Source organism: Syngnathus acus, chromosome 8, assembly GCF_901709675.1.
Source record: "Syngnathus acus chromosome 8, fSynAcu1.2, whole genome shotgun sequence".
NCBI lineage: Eukaryota > Metazoa > Chordata > Actinopteri > Syngnathiformes > Syngnathidae > Syngnathus > Syngnathus acus.
Genome location: NC_051093.1, coordinates 4,581,328 through 4,608,193, shown reverse-complemented (window position 1 = coordinate 4,608,193; position 26,866 = coordinate 4,581,328). Strand labels below are relative to the sequence as shown.

Here is a 26,866-nt window from a genome sequence, read left to right as displayed (position 1 = left end):
GAATGATCCAGTTGCTTAGTCAGTGCAATTGTGTAGAGTTTACATGTTAACAATTTTTTTTTACTCAGGAAAAAAATCTATTTTCTCACAGTCTACTAACACTTACATCTACAACACTACTGAATTTTAATGCAAGGCAAGGTAATTGGCAAGTCCAGTGTTAGTTGCTGCAGTTACCACCCGTGAACACATGGTGGTGCTGGAGGCGCGTAAATATCCTCAACATGAGAATGAGCGAAGTGGTGGGACCAAACCCCAAACCACCACATCAAATAAACTGATTACATCTTGTCAAATGTTACAAAGTAACTCAACGAAGAGGACCTGTAAATTTTACAACTCAGTTGACTGACCACTTTAGTGGTGGAACTAATTCTAACCTATAAATCTTTATGGTGTAATTTACCGAATGTAATATACTCTTATTGTTTGGTGAATTAAATTGGGGAACATTCAGGTTTTGCACATTCATATATTTCCATTGTGCTGGAATCTATCCGAGCTGACCTTTGGACGTGAGGCACGGTACACGATGGACTTTGATCTGTTTGACATTTCTTTTCATGAGAAAGTACGTGTACCTAATGAAGTGTCTTGCAGTTTGTTAGGCCTGGCATCGTGACAGTGGATGAGTCAATGTTGTGTTGTAGGTCAGATGCCGATCGAACGGGTCAGCTCCGAATTGCACATCGATTTAATGTTGGGCAGTGATTACAGTTAAGCTAACGCAAAACCGTACCGGAAGTGCAACATCAAAGCGATGAAAGTAAAATCGTCACACCGGAAGATTACTTTGAAGTTTTAGTCCGCAGAAAAAAAAGTTTTCCCTCTTGTGTGTTTGACACAAACGTGATTGCGGTTCGGGAGGACGGTTAGAGAAGTTGTGGAGTGTGCTTGCCCGCCCACTTGCAGCACTCTTCACCGGGACCATCGGCACTGTTGGGTACCGGATGCCCGCAGCGCAAGCACCCACGAGCGGCTTGCTTTCCCGGAGTCTCACGGTCAACTTTTCCTTAAAAACCATGGATTTTTGGCACCGGCGGACGGACTGAAAAACCTCTGACACTTGTCACCAGACTTTAATCTGCTACCAGTAAGCATTAGCATTTGAGCGACTTTTTTTGGAGCGAGTTGCGTGAGCGGGACATGCAAAAGTTTAATGCCCACGGGAGCAGCACGCTGCCCCGGCTGGCTGACAGTGACGGGGCCGGGGAGGGGAAGGAGAACGGTGCTGGGAAGCATTTTCTCAGCAAGCCCGACAAGGAGGAGGAGGATAGCTCCATCTGCACCAAGAGGAAGATGCTCGTCGGTTTGGATGTAATATGCCTGTGTGTCGGTAAGGCTTCAAATAACAAATCACATCCATTAATTGCTTTGAGCCACACATGCAAAGTGCATGCAAAGTGCAGTCGTTGCCTTTGGGGGGGAAATTGCGAGGAATTTGTTTTCCCCTCCTTCCAAATAGCCCAAATGAAAGTGTTCCCTGTAGAGGGATAGGAGGGTGGGAAGAATGGGGCTGAGTGCAGTTGTCCCAGGAATTCATCAGTTCCCATGGTAACCTCCCCTCACCCTAAAGTTCCCGGGAGAAGAACGTGGGAATTGGGATGAAAACAGAGCTGTGCTCGGGTACATTGAATGTCAGCCACATAATTTACAGTGCTCAGCTGGAAGCTTGGATCGCATTAGAATAACAGCAAACACGGCCCCACACTGACAATAAAAGTGGAATAAGTGAACACGAGGCGTAATATCTGTAATGACTATTTTTTTTACAGCGTAATTTCGTTTTTCGGTGCAAAACAATGGTTGGGTTTGTTAGAATAGCACTTAATACTGCAATATTGAGTGCATTAAGCTGTTCCAAATGAAAACTTTCAAGTTTATATTGCTTATTGGCAGTCATTCACATCATCAATGGTGAACAACAATGAAGCGTAGAAAAGGGCGGCACGTTTTCAGTTACAATTGTTAACGAACAAAACATGTTCATGCCTGTGTGTTAATGAGTGCTTGACGAGCATTGTGCCAGAGAGTAATTTTGGTTTTATATATATATAGTTTTAAAAACACGACAGATTTAATAGTGACCAAACCACAGGCGGGTTATGTTTTGAGGTGTGCAGCAGAGATTTGTGGTGTAGCAGTAAAAGAAAAAATTATTACCATAACATGACCTATTTTAATTTGAGCGTTTATTAAAATGACTTATTAAGAGAGGAGAAAGTAAGTGACGGAGAGGTGTAACCTGCTCAGGCAGACTAACTGGTCCGATGTCTTGTGTGACGGTTAAACTAGCAAGAACGTCGGGTTTATTATTTAACCTTGCTCTTGTCGTTGCTAACCTCAGCAACTTAGCTTAGCCAAGCTTTTGTGTTTAAGAAGCGGCGAGCATCAGTCAACATGATGGAGGAAATCCCATGAAAGTGGAAGCCACCTACCGCCTTCGCTGTACATCCTCCTTAGCCATGTTGCGTCTCAAGCTGGAAATAAGCAAAGCGGATGTCAGATGGTTTTGTGATTTCAGATACACGAGTGGAAAAAACAATCAAATGATGAGTTACACAGTTATGGGCCTATTACAAAGTGTATTGTTAAGGGAGTGGTGCTTTTGGAGAATGTCACAACAATAGATTTTCAACGAGGCCCAACTCTAAACAAAAGTGGAGTGGACCGCCTTACTTGGGATTGTTTGTACAACTGTTAGCTAGCAGGCTACTTCCTGGTTCATGGAGGATGATGGAAGGCTTTACGAATTGGAAGATGGGACCACTTTCTTTGTTTTTTAAATACACATGTAGATTCTGAAGACTTGCACTGGCCCTGTGATTGGAATTCAACAAAGCAAGTCCTAAACTGGATGGCATGCAGTCTGGTGCGCATCCTGCCGGTCTCACGTTGCTTATCTGCAGAGGCCTGACCTTGACTCATCTGGGGGCATCCCGGAGTGAATGGCGCGACTTATTGGCAATGAATTGACTCCTTCTTTTGGCCAAATCCTCTTATCTCTGACTAACACAATTTGCCCACAAAAAAAAAATGCCATCAGCAGACGATTTGACCTGGCGGCGTTCTTCGTCCCGTGAAGGGGCTCATTGACTACTGTAACTGTGGAATTTCAGCCTCGAGCATCCCGTCCTCATTATGTTATCAGCTTGAGAGGGATCCCGAAATGCTCCGAGCTTTTTTTTTTTTTTTTTTTGCAGAACTGGCTAATTCAAATAGTATTTACCTCACAATGAAGCGCTAACAAAAAAAGGATGATGTGTCGTTTGGAATTGACTCTAATCTGTCTGCAGCGCTTCTTTGGCTCTTGGTTGTGCGTCAATAAGCAGGCTCGGCTGTTTTTTTGCGCTTCTCTGACACACTGGTGATGGATATTCTGCTTCTGGTTCAGCAGAATGCTTTTTCCTTGGCTGTTTATTAGCGTGCGTGCATTCCTGGTAGTTGTGGGACTATGGAAGGGGGCGGGGTCTTCTTGACCTGACAAGGCGCTGCGGCCTGCAGCTAAACCTGAAATGTCCAGCCACCCAGAGGTCACAATCGAGTGTTTATCATGTGAGGCGAGCGTGCAAGGACAGGCCCTGCTGTTTGGCTTCTTGCGCAGGTGGTCTTAAGGCTGAGCAATAAAGCCACTTGGAGCTCTACTCCCGAAATTATGCAATGATTTGTTGGAGGTGAGCCTTTAAAAGCCGACCTTAACACTGCAGTCGCTGTGTTCGTCCTTCTAGAATTGTTTTGAAGCAAGATGTTAGCAAAGGCAGCCTTTTGGAACTTTAAAAAAAACATTAACAGGTACATACAGTCCTTCTCAGTCTGTCTCGCTATAACTCACCAAAAAGGACTTTTCTAAAGGATGTTTTCTCCAGCAGGACAAGACGTTCCTGACAAAGTGTCATTTCCACGAACGACCTCGTACAACGTTTTTAAAGTCACAAAAGGCCGGTGTACGCACAGATCGTTTTCAAATGACTGCCTGTACATGAAACGTGACAAGCGCAAAAGTCCCGTCAATAAGCGCTCCGTCTTTTCCCAGTTCCTACTTTTCTCCTCCCATAATAAAAACACAAATTTAAAAGTGAGTTCATGCAAGTTGTGAGGTGTGTGTGTTTTTTTAATGTCAGCGTGCGTTGGACGGCCGCTAGATTTATGTAAGTAGGATTCCAGTGTTTTGGCAGGCTGTGTGCGGCCAACACGCAACAACATGTCAAGGCGTACGAGGCCTGGAATATTAAACGCTCACCTGCGTGTGTGTGTGTGTGTGTATTTTCTAGACGTGTGAACGCGTGTCAGCCATACCGGCTGCCATTTGAGCATTGTTTGTTGACAAATTTAACTTGGCGTCACTTCTGCGGCTAAAGGCGTGCCATTAAATATGTGGCAGTCTAATTATTAGCCAACGGAAGAAAAGCTTTTGCTGACTCTCCTCAGTGGACGTAGCGCCGTGCTGTTGCATCCATTAGCTTCCCTCAATGCAATCACATTGCGTTTCCTTTTAGTAGCTCGCTCATAAGCCCACTAAGGCTGGCTTGGAAATGTCTCTTACCATCAGGTCGACGGGGGAAACGCTAGCTTGAATGAAGGGATGGCCAAAGTCTTGGGCATCTAAAATGGGTTCTCCTGAGATGTACTTTTAATGAGGCGTCTGCAATCTTCTCCTAGGTTCCATTAGTGGCCAATGTTAGCTATTAGCTGTAATGAGGGAAAAGCTGAGGAGCATCGGCATGTCCACCTGAGTATGACTCGTTCTTTCCCTTAAGGATTTTATCTATTGTTTCACTATGAGTCACGTATGATTACCTAACCACCCCCACCGAGTTTCCATCGATCGTGCCTTTTCTGCAAGTTACTTCTGGTTGGCTAATGACATGTGACATGGTTTCATAGTCAGTTCATTTGGAAACGTGGGAGATATGATTTGAAAATATCTTTTTCCAAGGTTGCTGTTGTGTAAGCTTACCCTTAGACAACAGTGTTATCAAGACCATTCTATCAGTGTGTCCTATCTCACCTGAAGGTTCCTTCCACTTCCTCTGGAGGTGTGCCAAAAAACCAAAACCCACAAAGCCCAAACACGCAGATAAATCTCAATTTGTTCCATGCCAAGCGCCCCCCGCCCGCACCAAGCTCCCTTACAGTCTGAACCACAACCCCGCCTCATTCTCATATTGCAGCCTGTCAGACTTTACCTTCGCCATACTGAAACCACCACAGAGCTCCTTTAAAGTTTCCAAGGTACATACCACAGTGGCAGTTCCTGCTGAATCAGACAAGGGGATACCTCGGAAATCACCACGCATGCCCTGAACTCCCGAACGGGCCTCCAGGAAGCGGGTCGGTCAAGTGTAGCGGGAACACAAGCAGCTGCAAGAAGTATGTCCGCAAAGGCACAGCTGTAACGGGTCAAGGGGTGAGGAAAGAGCTCTCCTGGTGCATGTGACTAAGGCCTGGCCTCCTTTTGGAGAAATTAGGAAGAGAATATGCATAAAAAGTGGAAGCCATGGTTGCTGGTATCTTGTAGTGAAACATTCGATTGTGCAGGTGTACCTTGGGTGATGCTTGTGTATCTTGTTCGGGAGCAGATGCTAAGTGTTTAGCCTCATCAGTCACTCTTTGTTCCTGTTTGACTTTGTGGCTTTGTGTGACCATCAGGGTAGACAAAACAGATTAGACTCTCAGACCAATAACAGCCAATTCTAGAAAGGGGCAGTTTTGGGCTCTTGCTTATCTCACCACAACTTGCCTGAGCCCACCAAGGGCGACCAGGAAGAAAAACCCTTCTCCGTCTTGGGCACACTCTCGCAGTCTTCTTTCATTGAGCTTGTCTTAATCACAGCCTTGGTGTGAATGATTTCACTTCCTGTAAAAGTGTTACTCTGCTGCACAATTCTCTGAATGTCCCTTAATCTCTTCCTGCACTACTTGCCAAAAAAAGACCACCTCTTCTGAATCCAGACTCTTTTCCTTGAAGTAACTGACTCAGACCGGGCTAGATACGGGAACCGTCTTTGAGCAGTCATCAAGGAGCAAATAATTGTGCAAGGCCACCGGGACCAGCTGTAGCCTGCTGTTTATGAGCTCGTACTTTGCCTCTTGTGATGACGTTAGCGGGGGATAATCGGACTCGCAAATAACAAATTACGACACTTTACAAGTCAGGAACCCCGCCTGTGTTTTTTATTCGAGAGCTCGACTTGACACTAAGCACACATCTTAAATTTTACTTGGGAAATGTTGGCATGCTAGCGAGGGGGCCGGGCCAGAGTGGACCACCCCAGAGGGGTTCTGGTATACCGCACTGGCCTGGTCTGCGGATTCGCAAACTGCAAGTCCGATGGACTTGACAGGTCATTCATTGATTGTGTGTCCTTATTTGACCCGCTGCCCTCAGGCAAGCGCTACCGGTCCATCAGAACCAGAACAAACAGACTCAGGAACAGTTTCTTTCCACAGGCCATCACTGCACTGAACTTCAAATAACTCATAAATTCTATTGCTGCTACTGTACACAACACATATGCCTATGAAATTGCACTGTTATGCATAAAAATTATAAATTATTCATCTGCTCTGCACTTCAAGTTACTGTACTGTATCCTGTGTTATATGCACATATTGTTTGACTTGTTTTATTGTTTGGAGTTGTTCCCCAATTTTGTTGTATCCCACCATACAATGACAATAAAGGCTTTTTATCTTATCTTATCTAAGGGGCAAATGCAGAGTAAAGTCTCCGCGCATCACATATTATTGGATGTGATGAAACAGCTTTGACATCGCTTCAGGCTAAATGTGCTGCTAATCTAGGATGATGCACTGGATGTTTGCAGAAGCCTTCATAGGAAATCATTTGGGTCAGTGGTAATGATGAGTAAACACTTCAATATTCAATTTGTGTTTTTTTTTTCTCTCGGAGTCCAGTGTAGTTTGAATACGTTGGTTTTGTGGTTGTCATTTTGGTTTTTGTGGTTTGTTTGGTTGCCACTTTGTTTGTATGGTTGTGGATTTGGTTTGTTTGCATCTTTGACGTGCATCTAAGTGTCCTAAGCTGGGGGGGGGGGGGGGGGTTAGGGTATTCTTCAAGTTGAGGTAGGGTCGTGTTTACAGAGCGGGTCCCAGCAGAGCCCGGATCCCTGACCCTCACATTCCAGAACCACTCTAATCGTCTCCGTCTGGTGTTCTCTTTGCCTTTGCCGCATCACTCTTGTTCAGCCCCATGGTTCCGATACAACTTTAGCCCCGCCCCCGTTTGTCAATCTTTTGACTGTAATGTTGAACTAACTTGTTTTTGAGCTGGGGCTCCATTTTTTTTCTCCCTTGCTATTGGTTGTTGTTCTCTCACAGTGAGCTCATTCGGGGCTGTGGTCATAGATGTGTAAATGAGAACCAGAAGACTTTCTCAGGGTGAGGCACACATATCCCTTCTGCTCTCATTCCTCCGCTCGCTACTTTCTTCCCGCCCTCCCTCTTCTGTTCTTCTTTCAGTCCAGGCCCTTTTGACTATGTGAAAGAAAGCATTCCTGCCTTTGAATGTCCAGCGAGTAGCAGATGCTGAACTGGCTCTGTAAGCCGATCCTCTTTGCCATGTCCTCCGCCATTTGGCCAGGTGTTTTAGTTTTCTCACAGCTGCCTGACACATGATGTGAAGGCCTGTGGAGGGTTGGGGGTCTTGTTGTGATAACTATTTTAAAGTCGTTGTAAAAGGCTAGAGGTTGACTGTGACAACAGTATGGGACGGTGCAAATGCTGTGTAAGCTACCAGGGTAGTGCGAGCTTTCAGGCCAAACTTTGCTCAAGTGATGTTTGGATCCTGGCCATCTGGGCCATTAGGACACAAACCGTCAGTAATAGCAGGCCTGAGGGCTGTAAGGCAAGCCGCTACCCAGGTCAGCACTTCCCATATGTATGTATCAATATCCCTCAAGAGATCCATGCTCCAACCGTAACTGTAGTGTTTAGGCTGTGACAGAAAGTGTGTATTCCATGCAGGAGAATATTGACCATCTGTCCTATCAAATATGGCTCGGATGAAGGGACTGGCTGTTAATGTATAGAAATTGATTAGCATGACCTCACATCCTTCATGTCCCAAAACTCAGTTAAGTACATTTTGTGTCACAAACACAATAAAACATCACCTCATTGGCAGAGGTAACTCCACCAACTTTACTTCCTTGTTGTCAACCTTTGAACCTTCTTTATAAAATAATAGCTTCTGAAATGCAATCAGTCGTTGTTATCAACTATGATGCACGCCCGTTGCCTACTGCAGGTTTCCACCGAGCTGTAATAAACACTGATCAGGAACAAGGAAATCCTCTTAGAGGATGTTTGTTTTCCAGGAAAAATACAACAATGTGTTTTTTATTTAAATGTATCCCTTGAGACAACGCTTAACCTAAAAATAGTCACATTAAAAAAAAACCTTAACCGAGTTGCTTGGTGAAAGCTTACATAAAGTCAGCGCATGTGGATGCTCGATGATTTTCTGAATAAACGACAGGCGGTCCTTGGTTTACGACGTCCTTGAGTTACGCTGTATCGTGTATTGTATCATTTTTGTTATCATTTTCATTATGGCTTGATGGTTTTATTACTGTTCCTACTGTACTGTTTCATTTTATTATTGTTTGATTAGTGTTCCGACTAATACCAAAACTCTGTTTACATCGCAAACATAGGAACGGATCGACGTCGTAAACCGAATACCCCCTTTAATTTATAAGGCGGTCTGGACTTTGGAAGTGTCTTTTCAGTCAATGGAATGTCAACACAACCTCCGGCACCTGCATGCAACTTGAACCTGTTTGTGTTACAGATACGATGTCCATGCAGGTTGTAAAACCAGAATTTACATGATGCACATGAGGGGATTCCTTATTTGGGGAGGGCAAGATGTTTCCTGTCTTTCTCTGACATGTCACAGGGCCTGTAGTTTTTCCGCCGCTCTCATTTTTATATACACACACCATCGAGCCTGGTCCGATCTGTGTTTGGTATTTCTGCTAGGGCAGCGTGACTTTGATGACAGTTGGACTGTTTAAAGCCATCTGACTTGCCACGTCATCACAGATGTAAAATATGGCCCCAGCTTGTTTTTTTCCCACAGAGATAACCTCAAACCTGCAGATTATTACCTTCGCCTTATCAGTTCAATGGTCCTGAATGAGCAAGGAAGGCGTGTGCTTGTCTAACTAGGGAATAAAAAAGTGAACCAAGAATGGATTTGTAGACCTGGTGTTCATTTGACTGATATGAACTGGCTGTGAGTGTTCAGTCACGAGCTGTGTGCTTCCCTGGCAGGAAGAATGTTTTGGGCCAAGGAACTCAGGGAGAGGCAAAGAGGTTAATGATTAGTCCTGTGGTCTCACTGCACTCTGCGGAATGACAAGAAGCTGAAACTTTCTACCAAATACTAGCTAAGAAAAACAATAGAACAGTCCGGCTTTCAATCTGAGGTACTAACATTGCTCAACTTGGTCACTAGTGAACTTTCACCGTCGGTCTGTGAGCTTTATTTGTCGGGTGGCTCAGCCAGACCTTGAACTCTTTTAACTTGATAACGAGAAGTGCTATAATTAGCAACTTAGCAGGACGTACAACAGGATCTACCGCACATCCTCAAATTGTGGCACATGAAAATAAAGGACGCACTCAGGAGCGGGAAATATGTTTCAGATAGTCTTAAAATCTTCTGTCGTAACCCAGAACGTTTTAAACGCCGCCGCAGTCTTACTTTCATTCCTGTCCCCTATCGTAACACTCGTAGCTGAAAGTCTTATTGTTTGGTCAACCCATCATAACTGAGTTTAAAAGAAAATCACAGCAAGTGCAAACGTGAATGCTCAAGAGCTTCTCGGGTATGTAAACACCTGAAGCCATATGTGAGGACATTCAGCAGTTAGCACATCCTTTAATATATTCTTCTTCCTTCCTTTCCTCATTCAACATGCCCATCTCCAACCCATCTTTCATCTCTCCGGCTCCTTTTGTGAAAGCAGAAATGCGCGGAATGCCCGATCCGCCTGTAATCTGTAAATCTCCGGTTGACTGACACTCCTCATGTCGCTACACATTCATGGCGGCCATCTTTACGTTGTTATCGCTGTATCATGCGCTCCGTAATCTCGCTCTGATCCGAGACCACAGAAAGCCATTAAGCTTATTTATTTATTTTTCCTTTGCCTTTTTGACTCATCTCATCAGCCTCCATCCCATTCTTTGCGTGCGAGCTGAAGGCGGTGGAAACGTACAGACGAGGCTTCTTCTGCGGGGACACCAGCATAACGTATCCCTACGTGGCGCGGGAGGCCATCCCGGATGGCCTGCTCATCGCTGGCGGAATCGCCATCACCGGCCTCACGGTAAGACACCGACGATCCGATCAGCCTCGTTGCCTCACGTTAACCACTTTGCTCATTCTCCTTCCAGATCGCACTCGGCGAATGTTTCCGGGTCCGTTTCCGAGGCGCACGCTCAAGATCGTTTGTTGGCAACGGCTATGTGTCGTGCCTGTACAAAGAGCTGGGGAGCTTCCTGTTTGGTTGCTGCGTGGGCCAATCGCTCACTAATATGGCCAAGCTGAGCGTGGGACGCCTGCGACCTAACTTCCTCTCTGTCTGCAATATCACTTACGCATCCATCAATTGCACGCCGGGCAGCTACGTGTCCCAGGTGACCTGCCAGCAACCTAACCACAAGATGGTCGAGGAGGCAAGGTGTGTGCGCATTATATCGCGGATGCAGTATGCAGCATCTTGGCTCATGGAGATAATCCTTGATGTCTTTCAGGAAGTCCTTTTTTTCCGGCCATGCGTCCTTCGCGATGTATACCATGCTCTATCTAGCAGTAAGTGACCTCTCGTTTACCTCCGCAAACTCTCATTCTCCGTCCCGGGCATTAGAAGGCAAACCTTCCGAGGCCAGGAACACCGTGTGCATCTCTTATCCAGACAAGTTAATTACACATGTGCAAACACTCCAAGACATGGACTGTTTTATATGATCAAGGATCCTGGTCATGAGGGAGAAGATGTTTGAAGGCTGCGAGTCTCCAAAGGCATCCCACTTCCAGCCGGTGAGGCCGAGAGACAAGGAGGGAGGGAGAGAATGAGGAATACTGTTTTCCACGGGGGACATGAATAGATGAGGAGCCTATGGAGACAGAGGCGGCCTTGTTATGGGACTCATTTAAAAAGGGGGTGGTAGTGAAGGACTGAATACGCCTGCTGAGAGATCGACAGGCTTCTTTCAGCGCAAGACACCCGCTCGCTCATGCCCCCCCCCTCCCTCTATCGTTTCATCATTTTCTCACTACACTGCCCACCAGTCATTGGTGCACTGTGAGAGAGAGATGACAGTTACAGCAAGACAAAAGCACATCATTATTAATCTTGAAATATAAATATTCCTCTTGCTTCTTCAAGTAGTGATGGGTGACGGGATAAAATATGACTCAGAGATGAGTGGAGAAAGCATTAGGGCGTATTACCCTTTGTCTTTCCAAAGACTGTGGTTAACCTTGAAAGTTATGAAGAAGATCAGAAGCTCAATCTGAAAAGACATGGGTTCAAGTTCTTCCAAAGTGACCCAGTTTTTCTACAAGGTGAAGACGAACAAAAGAAGGAAGCGGGGTTGAGATCGTATTAATGAACTGACGCCCAGCTTCTCTTCCCGCTTTGCGTAGCAAAAGAAAAACAAGCCAACATTGAGGTTTTTTTGTGTGACCCCATGTCACATTTTGTCCTCTTCCTTGTCCTAGTTTTACCTGCAGGCTCGGTTGTCATGGCGAGGAGCTCGACTGTTGCGCCCTCTCATACAGTTCATCTTGGTGATGATCGCCATCTACACCGGGCTGAGCCGCATCTCAGACTACCGCCACCATCCGACCGACGTCCTCACGGGGTTTATCCAAGGAGGGCTCACTGCGTACTGGGTGGTATGTCAACGTGATAGATGTTTTGTTTATCAACATTCATTGAGGTTTTGTGCGCGCTGATCTTTGACATTCTTTTACTTCGTCACATTTCTCAACTTTTTCCACTTCTAAGCATTTTTGTCTGGCCAAGGTTTTGGAACATATTTGGGTTTAATTGGATGTGTCGCTTTGCCATGAACCAAGGATTAATTCATAATCAAATTTTTTTTTTCCCAGTCATAATTCAGGCATAGTTGTGAACACATTTGGATGAACTTTTTGTTTTTATCCAATCTTGGCTCTGGATGAATTTGCCTTGGGAAAATAAATTGTGGTCTTCCAAGCCCGTGCATGTCGGGTTCATCGTTCAGGGGTTGGGCGAGTCCCTTCAGTTGCTTCTGAATCTTAAAGACGTTTTGGAAAAAATACATGCTTCCAACTTTGCGGGAACAAAATTGATAAACATTCCCTAAGACTCACTCCAACGTCTCGTCGAAAGTATTTTCAGAAAGAGTGAAAGTGACGAGAGGTGTTCCAATACTCGGACCCATTTTGTGTACTTCCTAAATCTTCCTCACTCCATCTCTCTAGCGGTGTTTCAAAAACGGCAGATGATTGACAGGCGCACTTGGTCCTAATATGTTCACTGACATGCGCTGTATCTGTGCCTGCAGGCCTTCTACATCTCCTCCATGTTTAAGCCTTGCACCCGTCCAGACCTGTCTCCCACTAGCACGTCCTTGGAGAGTCCTCTTTCCAGCCAACAGACTGTGTGTTAACATAAGATGGCTCTGGAGAAGCGTCAAATGAAAGAGAGAGAGAGAGAGAGACACGACGAATGTCAAAGAATTTGCGAGAAGAACGGTTTTTTTGTTCAAGAAAGGGAATCGTTCCGAGGAGATGATTGACGTCGATGGAGAACAATCTAACACACTGACACACACAAAGTCACACTGCAGCGATGTAACCTGCTCTCACATGTGAAACACAAGAAGCACATATGACTTAAAGTCAAACCCGTCCAGTGAGAACTGCGTAGTGATTTAGTTTTTTTTTTTTTTTTTTTTTTTAAAGTCTATTTTTCCAGAGGATTATTAGAAGCTGCTAATATTGATAGTTGTTTTTGTCTGTGGCGGAGGTCAAGTGTGCTTGGTCAGCCGTCCAAGCCGAACTTTGGTGTCTAAAAAAAAAAAGCCGTCTTTCTCCAAGATAGCACTCGGCTGCTGTGAATTGATGCCACGAAGCCTCCCATGTAAAGAGACAAACACTTGCTGATGAGAAACAAGCACTGGCGTAGACTTCTATAACCTGCTCGAGTCAGGCTGCCCCTCCCACTAATGATCACAATAACTCCAAATGATATATATTGTTTCTGTACTAACCACTTTGACTGCGTCTCAGAGGCGGAGCGTTGACTGAATTTTTGCAACTTTTGCCCCCAGACTCGGCCTCTGAGCTGCACCTTGATTTGTGTGAATTCCTCTTTTCTTAGGAGCACTTGAACGTACATAACTGAACCTTGTAATGATTATAATCGATATTATATATTTTATGACAAGTTAAAAAAAGAAAAAGAATAATCAGTTTTTTTTTTTCCCAGATGTTTAAGACCACATTGAAAGTGAAATATTTACTACTACTTGTATTTGAAAACAGTCATAATTACAAGAATAAAGTTTTGTAACATTACAAGAATAAACTTTGTACGAGTGTACACTTGAGTTTCATAGTGAATGAAATTTTATTCTCGTAGTTTTCCTTTTCATTGTGGCCCGATGACTCATTTGTGGTTTTGTGTTTTGGTTCTCCCGTGAAATGATAATTATTCCAATTGAATGTAAATAGTTTGCGTCATTTTATAAACCACACAATTTCACGCGTGTTAATTTGTGTGACCATGTCGGTGTTTTCTTTACATGTATGTATGTTGATCAGGTACAGACATATTTGTGTTATAACAACTAGACTGAGCCATAGAAAGCTATTGTTGTTGTGTTCCCCCATATTGTCGTCTGTGAAGGCCAGAAAGGCACAAATAACCACTGTACTCGAAAAAAAGAAAAAAAAACCCCAAACCAATAAAATGAATGGTGAATGTTACTGTGCGATCGCCTTTTTCTTTTCCCCGCTCTTCGTTAATTTGAGGAAATATGATCAAGAAGAAATGAGTATAATTGATTGTTTTAATTTTGTGTTGTGTTAGGAAGCTCCTACTTTTCCTCCATTCTTTTTCCCCTTCCCTGCTTTTCTCCTTTCAGTCCTTTTGGAGTGCACTGGAGCATGATGGACCCTTTTAGGGGGTCATGCTACCATGGAGATGCCGAGTCTGATAGAGATTGGGGCTTCTGAGGGCATTTTCTTTCACTTCCCTCGACCCCCATCCCTCGCTCTGATCCACTTTCAGGCAGAGGAAGGAGAATAAAGGGCAGATCAGATGGGAGGGGGGGCAGCTTTAGTAAGCTGGGAGACATACAAGATGGAAACGCAGTCCACTAATGAAGGGAAGGGAAGCGTTGGCAGAGCGAGATGGGGCGGGGTATCGGGAAAGAGTGAGGGCGATGTGTGGGGGTGGGCTCCTGGGTGGGAAGGAATGTGATCATGGTTTTGAGGCCTGTTTTGTTTTAATAATACTGTAACTAGGGAGACATGTTTCATTCCACAGCGATTTAAATATGCCCATGCTTGTGTGTCATCTGCCTGTGTATGTGTGTGATGTGTGTCGGGCCGCTTGAGTGAACATACGCTCAAACAAGTGGCGAGATGCAGCACGTGAGCGGCTGGCTATTTTATATGACTACTTGAGGCATTTATAAAAAAAAAAAAAAAAAAAAAAAGAGTGAAGATGGAAGAGCAAAAATGAAGGTACTTCACTTTATGGGCTGAATGCGTTGTCACATGCTCTTCTAAAATACAAACACCAGCCTACGCTCCCTCATAGTTTGCTTTTGGGAATTCCTTGATAAGATTTGGAATTAACTCAAGCAGGTTGCAAAAAATAGACTCTGCTGTGCCAGGAAGTGTTGATTCATTTTGATGTGCAGATAAGGATACTGCTGGAGGCACGTAGCTCACCTGGGAGGGACACCTATGTCGGAGTTGTTTAAATGATAGCATCACTGAGGATTGGGAACTCTGCCAAATTCCATTTGCTCAGGTCTGTCTCATTTTCAAGTGATGAAAGGTAAATAAGTTTACCTTCTACAAGGAAAAGGGGATGGGGAGAACTTAAAGAACAGCGAGCTGAAGTGAAAATAGAATATGGAGTTGATCTTTCTACGTTTTGGAGGATATTGGACTCCTGCTAGTTCATTCCAGGAGTTTGTCATAAAGGTTATTCCACATCTAAGCACATCTTTTCAGACTCACTTTAAGAATGAAGATTCAATTCAAGACCTCAAACTGTTCACAATTCTGAAGCAAAGTTGCCCACAATGTCTTGATATTGAGATTCACCGGGAAGTTGCTAACCAGCTAGCAAGCTAAATAACAAATGGAATAGCAGTTAACTGCAGACTAACTAGCTAGTTAACTGACCTAATTTCTAGTCAAATCTTTAAGTCTAGTGGCCACTGTCAAACGCCAAGACAAAAAACACAAGCAACCCTCCTGGCAAATCAAATATTAGGAACCCGGGAGCTACGCCAGCTTTTTATCCAGCAGTAGTGCAAACCGTAATAGAATTAAACCGGATTAAGAGACTCTTTAGTATGCTCAAGTCGAGGCCTGCTCCCCTTGCCTCACTTGCTGCTTTGCATAATTCTGACGGTGTCAGTGAATGTATTGGTTCTTGTCATTAGCATTGCAGGCGGGAACCCCGGCTTGGCACAAGTCAGTGAAAAGAATCAGCTAGCCGGGGTCCGGGGCAGACATAATGTGGTCTTCTTGGTCTCTGCGATGGATTTCAGATAGTCTCGAATCAGCACATGCTTAATTTTTATTGGGCCTTGATCGCTGCCAAATGTGGAATCCTAGCTAAGTATTCATGTTTCTGTGAGACGTTCGTCACATAGGCGACGGGAAATGCCCTATACTGCTAGTTAATCAGCGTGTGCATAGCTGCAACACAATACTATCTGATTAGGACAGTGTCATTGCGCTATCTGATCAGGATCCTATCGCTCCACTGAATGCATGCTGCACAGGCCTGTGGCTTTTTGTTTTTCCATTTCTTTTTTTCAACTCAAAGACTTGAAAGGCTCACATTTGAGCCGGTCTCTTTGATGCTGCTAATATTAGCAAAACCACAACAGTTGCCGATTTGGGAGGAAATGTAAGGCCTTGCACAAACAAACAACGTACGGACAAATGACCATTTAATTTGGAATGTTGAGTTGCACTGAACTATGAGGTTGACGTGCTAAGCTGTCACGCGCACGAGCCTTGATGCAAATGTTTGCCTTTGAGTTTCTTTTCAGCCAACATAATCTCAGTTTGTTATGAAGTACGCCAGACGTCAAATGGAGCAGAAATTGTATGCACAAGTCACTATTTATTTATCTATCAAATTGTCTACACAAGAGGTTACCTGATAAAGACAAAGGCGCCCAAACACGTTCAGGTTGACCTGGAACATCCCTTTGAGGAAGGTTCAGGTGCTTTCCCGCCGACCATCCATTTCATGTTGCTCTGAAAACAAACCGCGATAAAATATGTTGAAAATACCTCTCTGGGAAAACGGATGAATTGGATTTTTTTTTCTTTCAGAATGGTGGCAACGCAGCTGCATTTTGATGTGACGAGCTTTTAATAAAACAAGCTTATCTAGGAGAACGTAGACAAGACGTGCTGGCGGAGATCCACCAGTATTTTATTTATACTGCACGTCTCGAGAATGAGTGACGTCTGCTGCAGTGTGTGCGTGTGTGTGTTTATGCTTGTTCTGTAACCCTCAGGCTGCTGAGGGTAGACTGGAATGCAAAAACACCGTCATGTGAATAAAAACAATAGGCAGGATCTGGGAGGTGTCAGCGACAATGGCAGTGGAGGAGATGGAGGCACATGATTTGGGTCTTCAAGGTTAGCCAGCCGAGTAGCCAAAAACGGTGCGCACGTGTCTCTAATAGTGCGTCGTTAATGTTAAAACAAACTGGCCGCCCATAGAAAGGCACTTGAACAAACTTTGACTAGTCAGGAAAACATATACCGTTTTTTTCCATGTATAATGCGCCCCCATGTATAATACGCACACTAAAAATGGCATGTTGATGCTGGAAAAAAGCCTGTACCCATGTATAATACGCACCCAAATTATGACTCCTACTTAAGTCCGTAAACGTAAAATTATTTCAGAAAAAAGATCATCTTTGGGAACAACCGGATGTTCTTCTGCCGGTCAGTATCACTGCGCATGCGCTAGCAAACTCAATAGCGAAGAAATGTTTCGGATTTGTGTAGGGTACATTGTGACAGCAAACGAGCAGGTGATCGAACAAGCGTCTGATACGAGAGCATTGTGTTCGTATGGAGCGTGTTTGAAGTGAACAGCAGAGAAGAAAGCCCATCTGTAATGGCGGCCTCCGTATGAGATCCGGATTAAAAAAAATAAAAAATAAAAAAATGTACCCATGTATAATGCGCACCCCAGATTTTAGGACAATAAATGAGTTACATTTTGCGCATTATACATGAAAAAAAAAACGGTATTTTTTTATTAATTTAATAACTTTCCAGCAAATAAAGGCAAATTTCTTCAATAATTTGAAAATAAGTGGAAGTTCACAATATCGACAACAAATTCAATTAACATGATTTTCTTTTGGAACATCTTATGAAAAGAACAACCCAGAAATGATTGTGTTCCTCTATTTATTTTTTGTAACTTATTAAGTTTCATGAAAAAGGCCATTTTTAGCGCAATATTATATACACAAGAGTCGGAAACTTAATAGTGTGAAAAATGACGCTGATGTATTTTATGCAGGGGAGGACACAGCGTGCGTTGGAGCGTTAATGTTTGTTTTGGACTTCCTGTGAATGAGAGGACGATCGCGTGTGAGAGAAGAATGCACGCGGCACGGAAGTGCACAGAGTGTTGGAAAAAGGGGGAAAAAAACAACAACAACAACAGGGGGTTGCATGGACAGCAAAGTGTCTCTTTGGCAACAGTGACGCAACAATCAAGTGCTTCAAAGACGATGTTTGGACATGTGGAGTGTGATGCAGGTTGAACTTATCAGTGCAGCCGTGCTTGGAAGACTGCTGACTATCCGTAATGCGATTCCCTCAAAAGGTCAAGTGTGCTGACATGATGCAGCAAAGCCGAAGTGAAACAAAAAGTAGGTCCTGAACTCGGGCTGAAATTCAAATAGAACGGAGAGAATCAACAACACCATGCATCTAGCCTGCACACATCCATGTTACATAAAAATAATCAATACAAACAAATCGCCTTCCTATGAGGCTCATGCTAGCCTATTAGCTTAGCATACCTACATACCACTCAGTAAGAAGAAGTTGAATGGCAGTAGTATTTTTTATTTGTTTGTCATCCCTCTCTTAAAACAAACAGTCGCTTTCCTGAGGCATAGGGGCAACAGGTGGACCGCAGTGGATTTTTACGACGGATTGTTTAGAGTCTTTTGGCGCAATTGTGAAACAATGTCACGGCTGCCGGTGACCGTTGTTATTAGTGTTAACCTGAGGTGCTGGTGAGTTATGGTTGCCTCTGTCCTGTAATTATGTTTTCCCTTCCTCTCGCTTGTGGAGAGAGATGATGACTGCAGTGGAAAAGCCTGTGAAGGCGAGCTCCACTCGGGGAAGATGAGGAATGATGGCGGTGACAGGGAAACAATCCCAAGTGTGGATGTGCAGAAGTACCCTCTTGTCTGTCTAGACGGCCAGCAGCTGTCTTCGACAAGAGCCGGCATGTGTGCGAAATGTTTAGGAAGATGGCAATCTGAAAGTCAACTATTTAAAACAAAAACAAAAAAAGTGTTGGGGTATCTTAAACGGGTTTATAGCAATCTTGTCTGGTTAGGTTATAAGTAACTCTGCCTATGTACTGTGTCTAGCAAGTTAGCTAAATTAAATCTACATTAGCTGGAGAGAAACTTCTGCAATAATTTATTTTTTTCATCATCAATTTCACAAGCGACAAAAAATGGAAATGTCTGCTCTGGTGGGTTGTTGTTGGTTTTGTGTGTGTGAGGTCTGGAGACAAAAACAATAAATGAGCTAGCTGATGTTAGTGACAAGCGCTAACACTATCTATGCATCCATTCTCTGTACCGCTTATCCTCACAAGCATAGTGGGGCTAATGTTAAAAAAGTGCTCATTCCTGTATTTCAAAATGAATTCTGGCCATCATTGCTTATCATTGACTTTATCGCTTCCATTTTTGTTTCAATGCTAGTGGGCCAAATTTCAATATCTTCCATGATCTTGGCCTCGGACTTACTGACCAAGCAAGCCATAGCAGGGATTTAACAGGTGGATCGAATAACAAATGACCTCATTTTGGTATCCCAGTTAAAAAAAACGGTTGCTTCTGATACTTTTTCCTCCCATAATGCATTTGAATGTAGTGTGATCCTCTCGTTCTGTTTTCCGTTTTCGCTCTCCAGTTTTCCAGGTGAGTGCCCGATTGCTGCGCTGATCCGTGGCAAAACCAAACATAACGCTTTGTTTATTTAACCACAGGACTCAGCCGAGTGTGAAAAGCTACGCAAGGTGCTGCCCTAACCAAACAGAACAGTGATAGACGTTCCGACCTGACTGCCATTTTTACAGCACGGCATCGGCTTGCCATTTCCAGAGGCCCTGACGCTCTCTACCTTCCGTCATGTCAGTCGTAATTTTAATTGTAAGTCGATGAACGGCAGAGGCGAAAAAGTGCGCGTGTGCCAGAATATAGGCTTCCTCTGCGTACAGAGCCGATGTGTGTTATAGCATATTTACACGAGACGCCAAGGAAACAGAAGGTCTCAGTTTAAAAATCTCAATTGTTTCTGAAGGGATTTGCCTGCACAATGCAGGCCTTTATTAACGACTGCGAGGCTGTAACAAGACACGCTCACACGAACTTTAGCCTACACCAAATACAGTGGTGAGACTTGAGCCAGTCGTGAAGTAGCTAGCTTCGATAGAGTCAAGGCCAATTGAAGCGGCTCCCCTCATTCCCTTTAAAATCAAACACGCGTTAACATTGCCGAAGCTGAAATTGATTGTGCACGGCATTGGCGCATGCAAAGCAAGTTAATATAGCTGTTTTGTGGGCAATTGGTGACTGCCTTGCACCCATGACCTTGTTTTTTAAGACCTTAATTTTAAGATGACACTAAGTGGTTCAATAAATTCATTTCTACGATGATCAATTAAACAATTCGCTGTTCAGAAAATAGATGTAGGGATATTTGATACATGAAACATTCATTGACGCTAAACTTGGGTCAGAAAGCAAATTTGACAAATATTTCAATTTGCTCTCACTGTCTAGTGTTGTTTCAGGAGGAAGCAAGAATGAGAAAAGAGAGAGAAAGAGAGAGAGAGAGAAAACAGGCCCTGAGGAGGAGAAGAGCCAATAGGCAGAACAAGTTGAACTTGAGGCCACACTTCAAACAGAGAGTGTTTTTTGACAGAGATCCCTCTCATGAGGCTATGCCGGAAAGTGGATTTATAGAGCCAAGCAACATGTACCTCCGGATAGCCACGGAAAAAATAAAAATTCAATTCCCAAATTATATTTCCAGGATTTATGAAAGAAATGAGGAAAACAAATGAGGAAATCAGATGACAGCGCTTGCATCTACAAAAAGCTTTCGTTGTCAGGAAGTTTTTTTTTCTTCTCAACTTTGACTGAAGAGGGGTTTTGAAAACGTTCTCATTAGAATAGAAAAGTAATCATTTCATTCCTATTGGTAAAAACATTTTAAAGGGAATTTAAAACAACAACAACTACAAAAATCAGGTAATGACCAAACACAGCTCACTCATTTTTTGTGTTTGGTCATGTGACGTTCACAAGCTGATCCTTAGGGCACTGTGATGTCATTTGCAGTCGGCAGCAAGTGGCAAAATGGCCGCCACTTGAGATAGATAAAAATGGATGAGTTTTGCTGCTTTAATCATATTCTACAAATGCAATTTTAGACTTATGGCAAAGAAACGTTTTGACTTGACTTCCTCTTAAAAAAAAAAAAGTGAATATTTTTTTCTCTTTGTATTTGCTGTTTTAGTCCGACTGAGTCCAAATGAAGTTTAGCGGAGTGCAGCCAGCACTTTTGTTCCAATACTGCTCAGAATTCTCAGTGTGGCTTGGCCTCGCCACTGACTCCACAACTCACACGCTCTCAATAGCGACCACTTGTTCTTTTTTAACTCGGGCTCATAACATTGAAGCTTTTTCCCTTCTTTTGTGGCTAATCTTTCCAAATGCCAGGCCCTGAATTTGGCTTGCGACCAAAGTGCTGCAGCAACGTGACGGGCGGACAAGAATCGCCACTCGCATTGTAATTACTTACCCTGAATGTGCTTTATTTAATTAAGAAACTCACAGAGACGGGGGTTTCAAGGATGGTGAAGTTGTTAAGTGGAGGGAAGGGTGAGGGGGAGGCTAGATGGAGTGATGGAGGGAGGCAAGTGGATGGAGTGATAGAGAGGGGCCCACATCTAGTGACACAGACGATGGTTTGTGTTTTGTCGGTGGACCAGAGAAGATGCGCTCTCAATGAAGGTGGATCCTGCATTATGGTTGCACACAGTGTGTGTGTGTGTGTGTGTGTGTGTGTGTGTGTCCAACAGAGGCCTCACTATCTGCTGTCATGGAATAGTTTGCTAAATTCTTGCGATTTCTTCTGTTTTAGGTTGCAAAAATATACAAACGTGCTTTGATCTGCTTGTGATTACTAGTCATCTACTGTGTTGCCTTTTGTGAATTTTAAGGAATATATTTTAAGTGAAGTAATGTATCTTAAATTCCATTATATGATAAAAAGGAAAGATGAAGACAAATTAGTAACAGTTGTATACATGTCCTCGTATTTGTCATGTTGTTCAATAGAGCTTACATACATCCAACATACATACTGTACTTGACACTTAAAGTTGGACTCAAGTGCAAGGGCACCCCCTGGTGGCCAGCACAAACAGGGGTGTCAAACTCCTTTCCTCGGGGGCCGAATCCTTACATGTTTTCCAAGTTTATTCTTGTTCCATTAAAAATACAGTCAAGCCTAAAATTACCCATACTTTGAGTTGAAGTGAACTTGTAGTTCTTTTCTTCAGTGAAAGTAGGCTAATATATTTTTAAACAACATCTTAAGTAAAAACAGTCTCTTTTGCAGCATTCTTAGGGCGCCTGGATAGATGAACAAGCTACTCCATGCTGTTTGGTTGATCTTGATCTCAAAGTTAGTGACATTTTAGTTCTGAACAATTATTTAAAATAATTGAAATTTTAGTTCGGAACAATTATTTAAAATAATTACTTAAAATAATAATTATCCTGCGATTGGCTCGCAACCGGTTCAGGGTGACCTCTGCCTACTGCCCAATGACGACTGGGATAGGCTCCAGCATGCCCGCGACCCTCGTGTGGACAAAGCGGTGCAGAAAATGGATGGATGGAAATAATAATTATTTAAAATAATTTATTTTGATAGGTTCATGCTCACATCATTATAGGCTTGGCTAGAAGCGTACGTGACGATTAACTGGTTGCGCCACTTCCTGCAGTCGGCCCTTCGAAGAGCTCGCTAGCGTGAAGACATCTGACATTCATTCATTTATTTAAAAATGAAACCAAAGATTTTTGTAAACTTTATTTTAGAACAATTATTTAAAATAATTATTTTAAATAATAATTATTTAAAATAATTTATTTTAATAGGTTTATGATCACGTGATTATAGGCTTGGCTAGAAGCGGACGTGATAATCTCAGGAACCTATTGCACCACTTCCAGCAGTCGGACGGGCCGTTCTAAGAGCAAGTTAGCGCAAAGACAGATAACAGATAATCATTTACTGATTTAAAAATGAAAACAAAGATGATTGTATTGTTTTTGTTGACTTTTTACTCTGTCAGCGCAAACCAAGGTAAGCTCAAACATTTTGCTTTTTCATGTGCTTGGTGTGTAGCTAAGGGGATGGATATCTAAATATGATAATAGTACAGTATATAGAACTATATTAAAAAAGACTGTGCTGCATATGTGAGAATGGAGTCCAAATTTATGACGCAGTGCAATAAAACTGTATAAATAAAAAGCAATCTTGTGGGAAAACGGCAAATCAAAAACTGCCCTTGGAGATTTTTTTTTCAAATTAATAGATATTATTGCCACTATAATTTTCAGGCTTTCCACCATTTAGTAATTAATAAATACGTTTAAAACAAGTGTCAACCTTGATATGGCCTGATGTATGGCGGCCATTAACTTTACACAACCACACGAGGGAGAAAGACCGAGTTCAATTTTAGTTCAATATCTCCTGGGATCTGCAGGGCCTTGATTTGTCAATGGCTCTCTATTTTAAGATTTCCTTTCATGTACAAAGACCTTGAGGGAAACCGACTCTTTGACCTGGAGAGTGTTTCCAGGTCGGAGGCTAATAATTATTTTAAATTATTCATTTTGATAGGTTTATGCGCACGTGATTATAGGCGCGGCTAGAAGCGGACGTGAGGATGATGCAACTTCTTGTATGACGTATGGAGAGGATCAGGGCAGGTGACGAAAAAAAAAAGGCGGGGTGACACTTCAGTAGTACGGACTTTTCCACTAAGAGCTAGCGCGTCCGCAAAACATTAACGGCTTTAAAAATGAAGCCAAAGATGATTGCATTGTTTTTGTTTCTTTTTTACTTGGTCAGCGCAAACCAAGGTAGGCTCAATTGTTCATGCTTTAAGGGGAATGACTAAGCAGAAATATTCTTCTCGTAGATTCTTGCCGTAATATTCAAGACAACGAAGGCTGTTTCCACAAATTTGAAGGTTGCCCAAAGGGTCAAATTGTCGCTAAGCAAGGCAAGGTATTTGGATTTCAAACTTATCTCTTATGTTATTGTTTTTTACCAATCAGAAACTGATCCATTGAAGATCTGTTTGCTATCAGACTACTATTGGCCATGCCGACTTCAGCAAGAATCCGCCCAGCTTTGACATCTATGAAACATTCGCAAGATGTATAAATGAGAGTGGTATTTTCATCAACTACGGCAGTAACATTTCAACAGAGTACCACAATTGCAATGTAAGTTATGTTATTTCCATATTGTTTTAAACTTGTCTGTAAATGTTCGTGATTTTTTTGAACCGTGGATTCTATCATGGTCAATTGTACCGTCTTTTGTATGTCAGGGGACCACTGAAGATCATTTTAGGAGAGATTTCTACTGTGATACTTCGACGAATGGTGAGTTTGGAACTGGTCTGAGTCATGAAATGCCTAAAATTACGCCTATCTAACAATTCAAAACTGTGATCTGTATGTTAGGAGCGCCCGGAGCCAGTAGCAAGCCCAATGTAACTCATCCTATCGCCAAACATACTTCAAAGATTGGTGAGTTTGGGACTGGTCTGAGTCATGAAATGCCACAGTTGAAAACGAGTCCCACCCCCTGATAACAACGACTGTATGTGTGGCAGGCATAATCTTTGCGGTTGCGGTGGTCATGGCTGTGGTTGCAGTCGTGGTCGTGGTCCTGTGCGTCAGGAAGTGGTAATATGAAACTTTTCTACATTTGTTCAGTAAAGTTATTGGCGATGACAGCGGAAACAGCATAGAGCAAGTTGACAGGCGGGCGCCACCCAACAAGCCAAATGCAATACTTATTTTAAAGGAAAATTACTTTCACTGACCGAGGAAAATTATGGATTACTCGATTATCAAAATATGAGATTCATTTGGTAATCGATGTTTGTTGATTAATCGATTCATTTAGACACCTCCACATGACATAATTTATTCCCCTCCAGGAGGAGGGAACCAGACAAGCATGAGGGAAACAATAGAAAAATGCAGCCCTCCCAGTAAGGCCTTTTTGTTTTGTTAAAAAACAACAACAAAAAACCCCAGAATGAAATTGGTGTTTATTGTTGCCGCTTGTGTCTGCAGGGTTGTCGTTGAGCCTGATCAAGCTGCCTAAGCTTAGGGTTAGGTTGGACTTGTTTCTTCTCTGACAGTAAGTCAATTTTTCTGCAGGTCTTTAAATGCTAACCATTCTATCTTCATTTTATACATTCATCATTTCATTTTGTTTGCTTGTTTGTTTAGAGCATTGGTGTGCAATCAAAGGCTGACAAGAGGAAAACGCTGTGCTGGTTGAACATAAGAATAGCAAAAGGAATATATTAGTAATACATATTAGTAATTAATAATACTTTATTATTATGCCTCCTTATAGTTCTGATTTAGCAGCAAGATGTGATGGACACATAAACTGCTAGTATTATACTGTACTTTATTGTAACAACAAGAAAAGAAAACTAATAATAATAACAATAATAATAATAATTATAATAATAATAATAATAAATATATTCTTTCATTGTTATGACCCTGAGCTGAGGGTTTTCACATGTATTGGAAATGAGCGCTTCAAATAAATACTACGACTTATACTATAACTTTTTTCCACCAATTGTAATCTCTGCTGCTTGGGAAGGTTGAAATAAAGGTTAATCACACAAAATCCAGTGTCCTTTTTTGCGTGGGGGTCGATATCTAAATATAATAATAGTACAGTATATAGAACTATATTAAAAAAGACTGTGCTGCATATGTGAGAATGGAGTCCAAATTTATGACGCAGTGCAATAAAACTGTATAAATAAAAAGCAATCTTGTGGGAAAACGGCAAATCAAAAACTGCCCTTGGAGATTTTTTTTTTCAAATTAATAGATATTATTGCCACTATTATTTCCAGGCTTTCCACCATTTAGTAATTAATAAATACGTTTAAAACAAGTGTCAACCTTGACATGGCCTGATGTATGGCGGCCATTAACTTTACACAACCACACGAGGGAGAAAGACCGAGTTCAATTTTAGTTCAATATCTCCTGGGATCTGCAGGGCCTTGATTTGTCAATGGCTCTCTATTTTAAGATTTCCTTTCATGTACAAAGACCTTGAGGGAAACCGACTCTTTGACCTGGAGAGTGTTTCCAGGTCGGAGGCTTAGTTTGGTAGACGTTTGTGTAGAAATACAAATAAAAATAAAAACAGGGTTGAGCGCGTGGCCACAGCTTTGGCGTTTTGCCACGCGGGTAACTCTTGGACGAGTTTGGTGGGGTTCAGCAACAAAAGCTGTCACTTCTACGCTCGAGTGCATATAATAGCTCCACATGAGCTAATTAGCCACCAAGCAGCTTGTAATGATGCAGCCGCATTTCGGAACAGTCAGCGGGAGCAGCTTCCCCCAAAGTGTTCATGGCACATTGAAAGCAATCCACCCTGTTTTATTCCCTCCCGTAAAATAGACATAAAACAAAAGTCACCTAAAGGTCACGTTCTTTTCTTAAGCAACTCTCATCACAGGTGTCTTAATAAAAGATTTCATTCTTAAATGATTCATTTTACAACAAGCTTCCACATAAACCGGGCACCCATTTTGATTTCCAAAACATTGAAATAACACTAATTTGTGCAAATAACTTACCTTTTAGCTGTGTAGTCTTACGTCTGGACAGAATATTGATGCCACAATTAATTAAAGTCCGGCTAACTTGCATAGATAATTTCTGAAACAGGCAGATAAAAAAAGAGACTTAGTGGTTGTTTAAATTCACTTGGTTGCTGGGCCTGCACTCCAAAAAAAAAAAACATTTAGCATAGAAACCATTAAAAAGTACATTTTCTGTGTCACCAGGTGCTTTGCAATTAGTGCTTCCATAAAACAAGAAATCTTTATAATACAAATGAGAGCAACTAGTAGTGGCTCTTTGGACCACACTAGTGCTAAAACATTTATATTTTTTTCTGACAATATAACAAAATGTACTCACAGTC

At 42.6% G+C, this 26,866-nt stretch overlaps 1 protein-coding gene and 1 long non-coding RNA gene across 2 annotated transcripts; both read left to right on the top strand.

Moving 5' to 3' along the window:
- The first annotated feature begins 805 nt into the window (after positions 1-805).
- On the top strand, positions 806-14,014 carry ppap2d (phosphatidic acid phosphatase type 2D). Its single transcript, XM_037256878.1, has 6 exons — positions 806-1,336; positions 10,204-10,361; positions 10,429-10,715; positions 10,789-10,846; positions 11,759-11,935; positions 12,589-14,014. Exons 1-6 carry the CDS (start codon positions 1,147-1,149, stop codon positions 12,691-12,693), a joined length of 975 nt encoding a protein of 324 aa, XP_037112773.1. The 5' UTR covers positions 806-1,146; the 3' UTR covers positions 12,694-14,014.
- A 10,242-nt stretch (positions 14,015-24,256) lies between these two features.
- Positions 24,257-25,546, top strand: LOC119125931. Its single transcript, XR_005098538.1, has 3 exons — positions 24,257-24,884; positions 24,970-25,036; positions 25,129-25,546. It is a non-coding gene; the product is annotated as an uncharacterized LOC119125931 (long non-coding RNA).
- The last annotated feature ends 1,320 nt before the right edge of the window (positions 25,547-26,866 follow it).

What these genes read in the sequence shown, in the direction of transcription:
- ppap2d (XM_037256878.1), top strand. Translation starts at nt 1,147, where the DNA reads ATGCAAAAGTTTAATGCCCACGGGAGCAGCACGCTGCCCCGGCTGGCT. An exon ending in TGTAATATGCCTGTGTGTCG is followed by an intron (nt 1,337 to 10,203) that starts GTAAGGCTTCAA and finishes TCATCTCATCAG; the next exon opens with CCTCCATCCCATTCTTTGCG. An exon ending in TCGCCATCACCGGCCTCACG is followed by an intron (nt 10,362 to 10,428) that starts GTAAGACACCGA and finishes TTCTCCTTCCAG; the next exon opens with ATCGCACTCGGCGAATGTTT.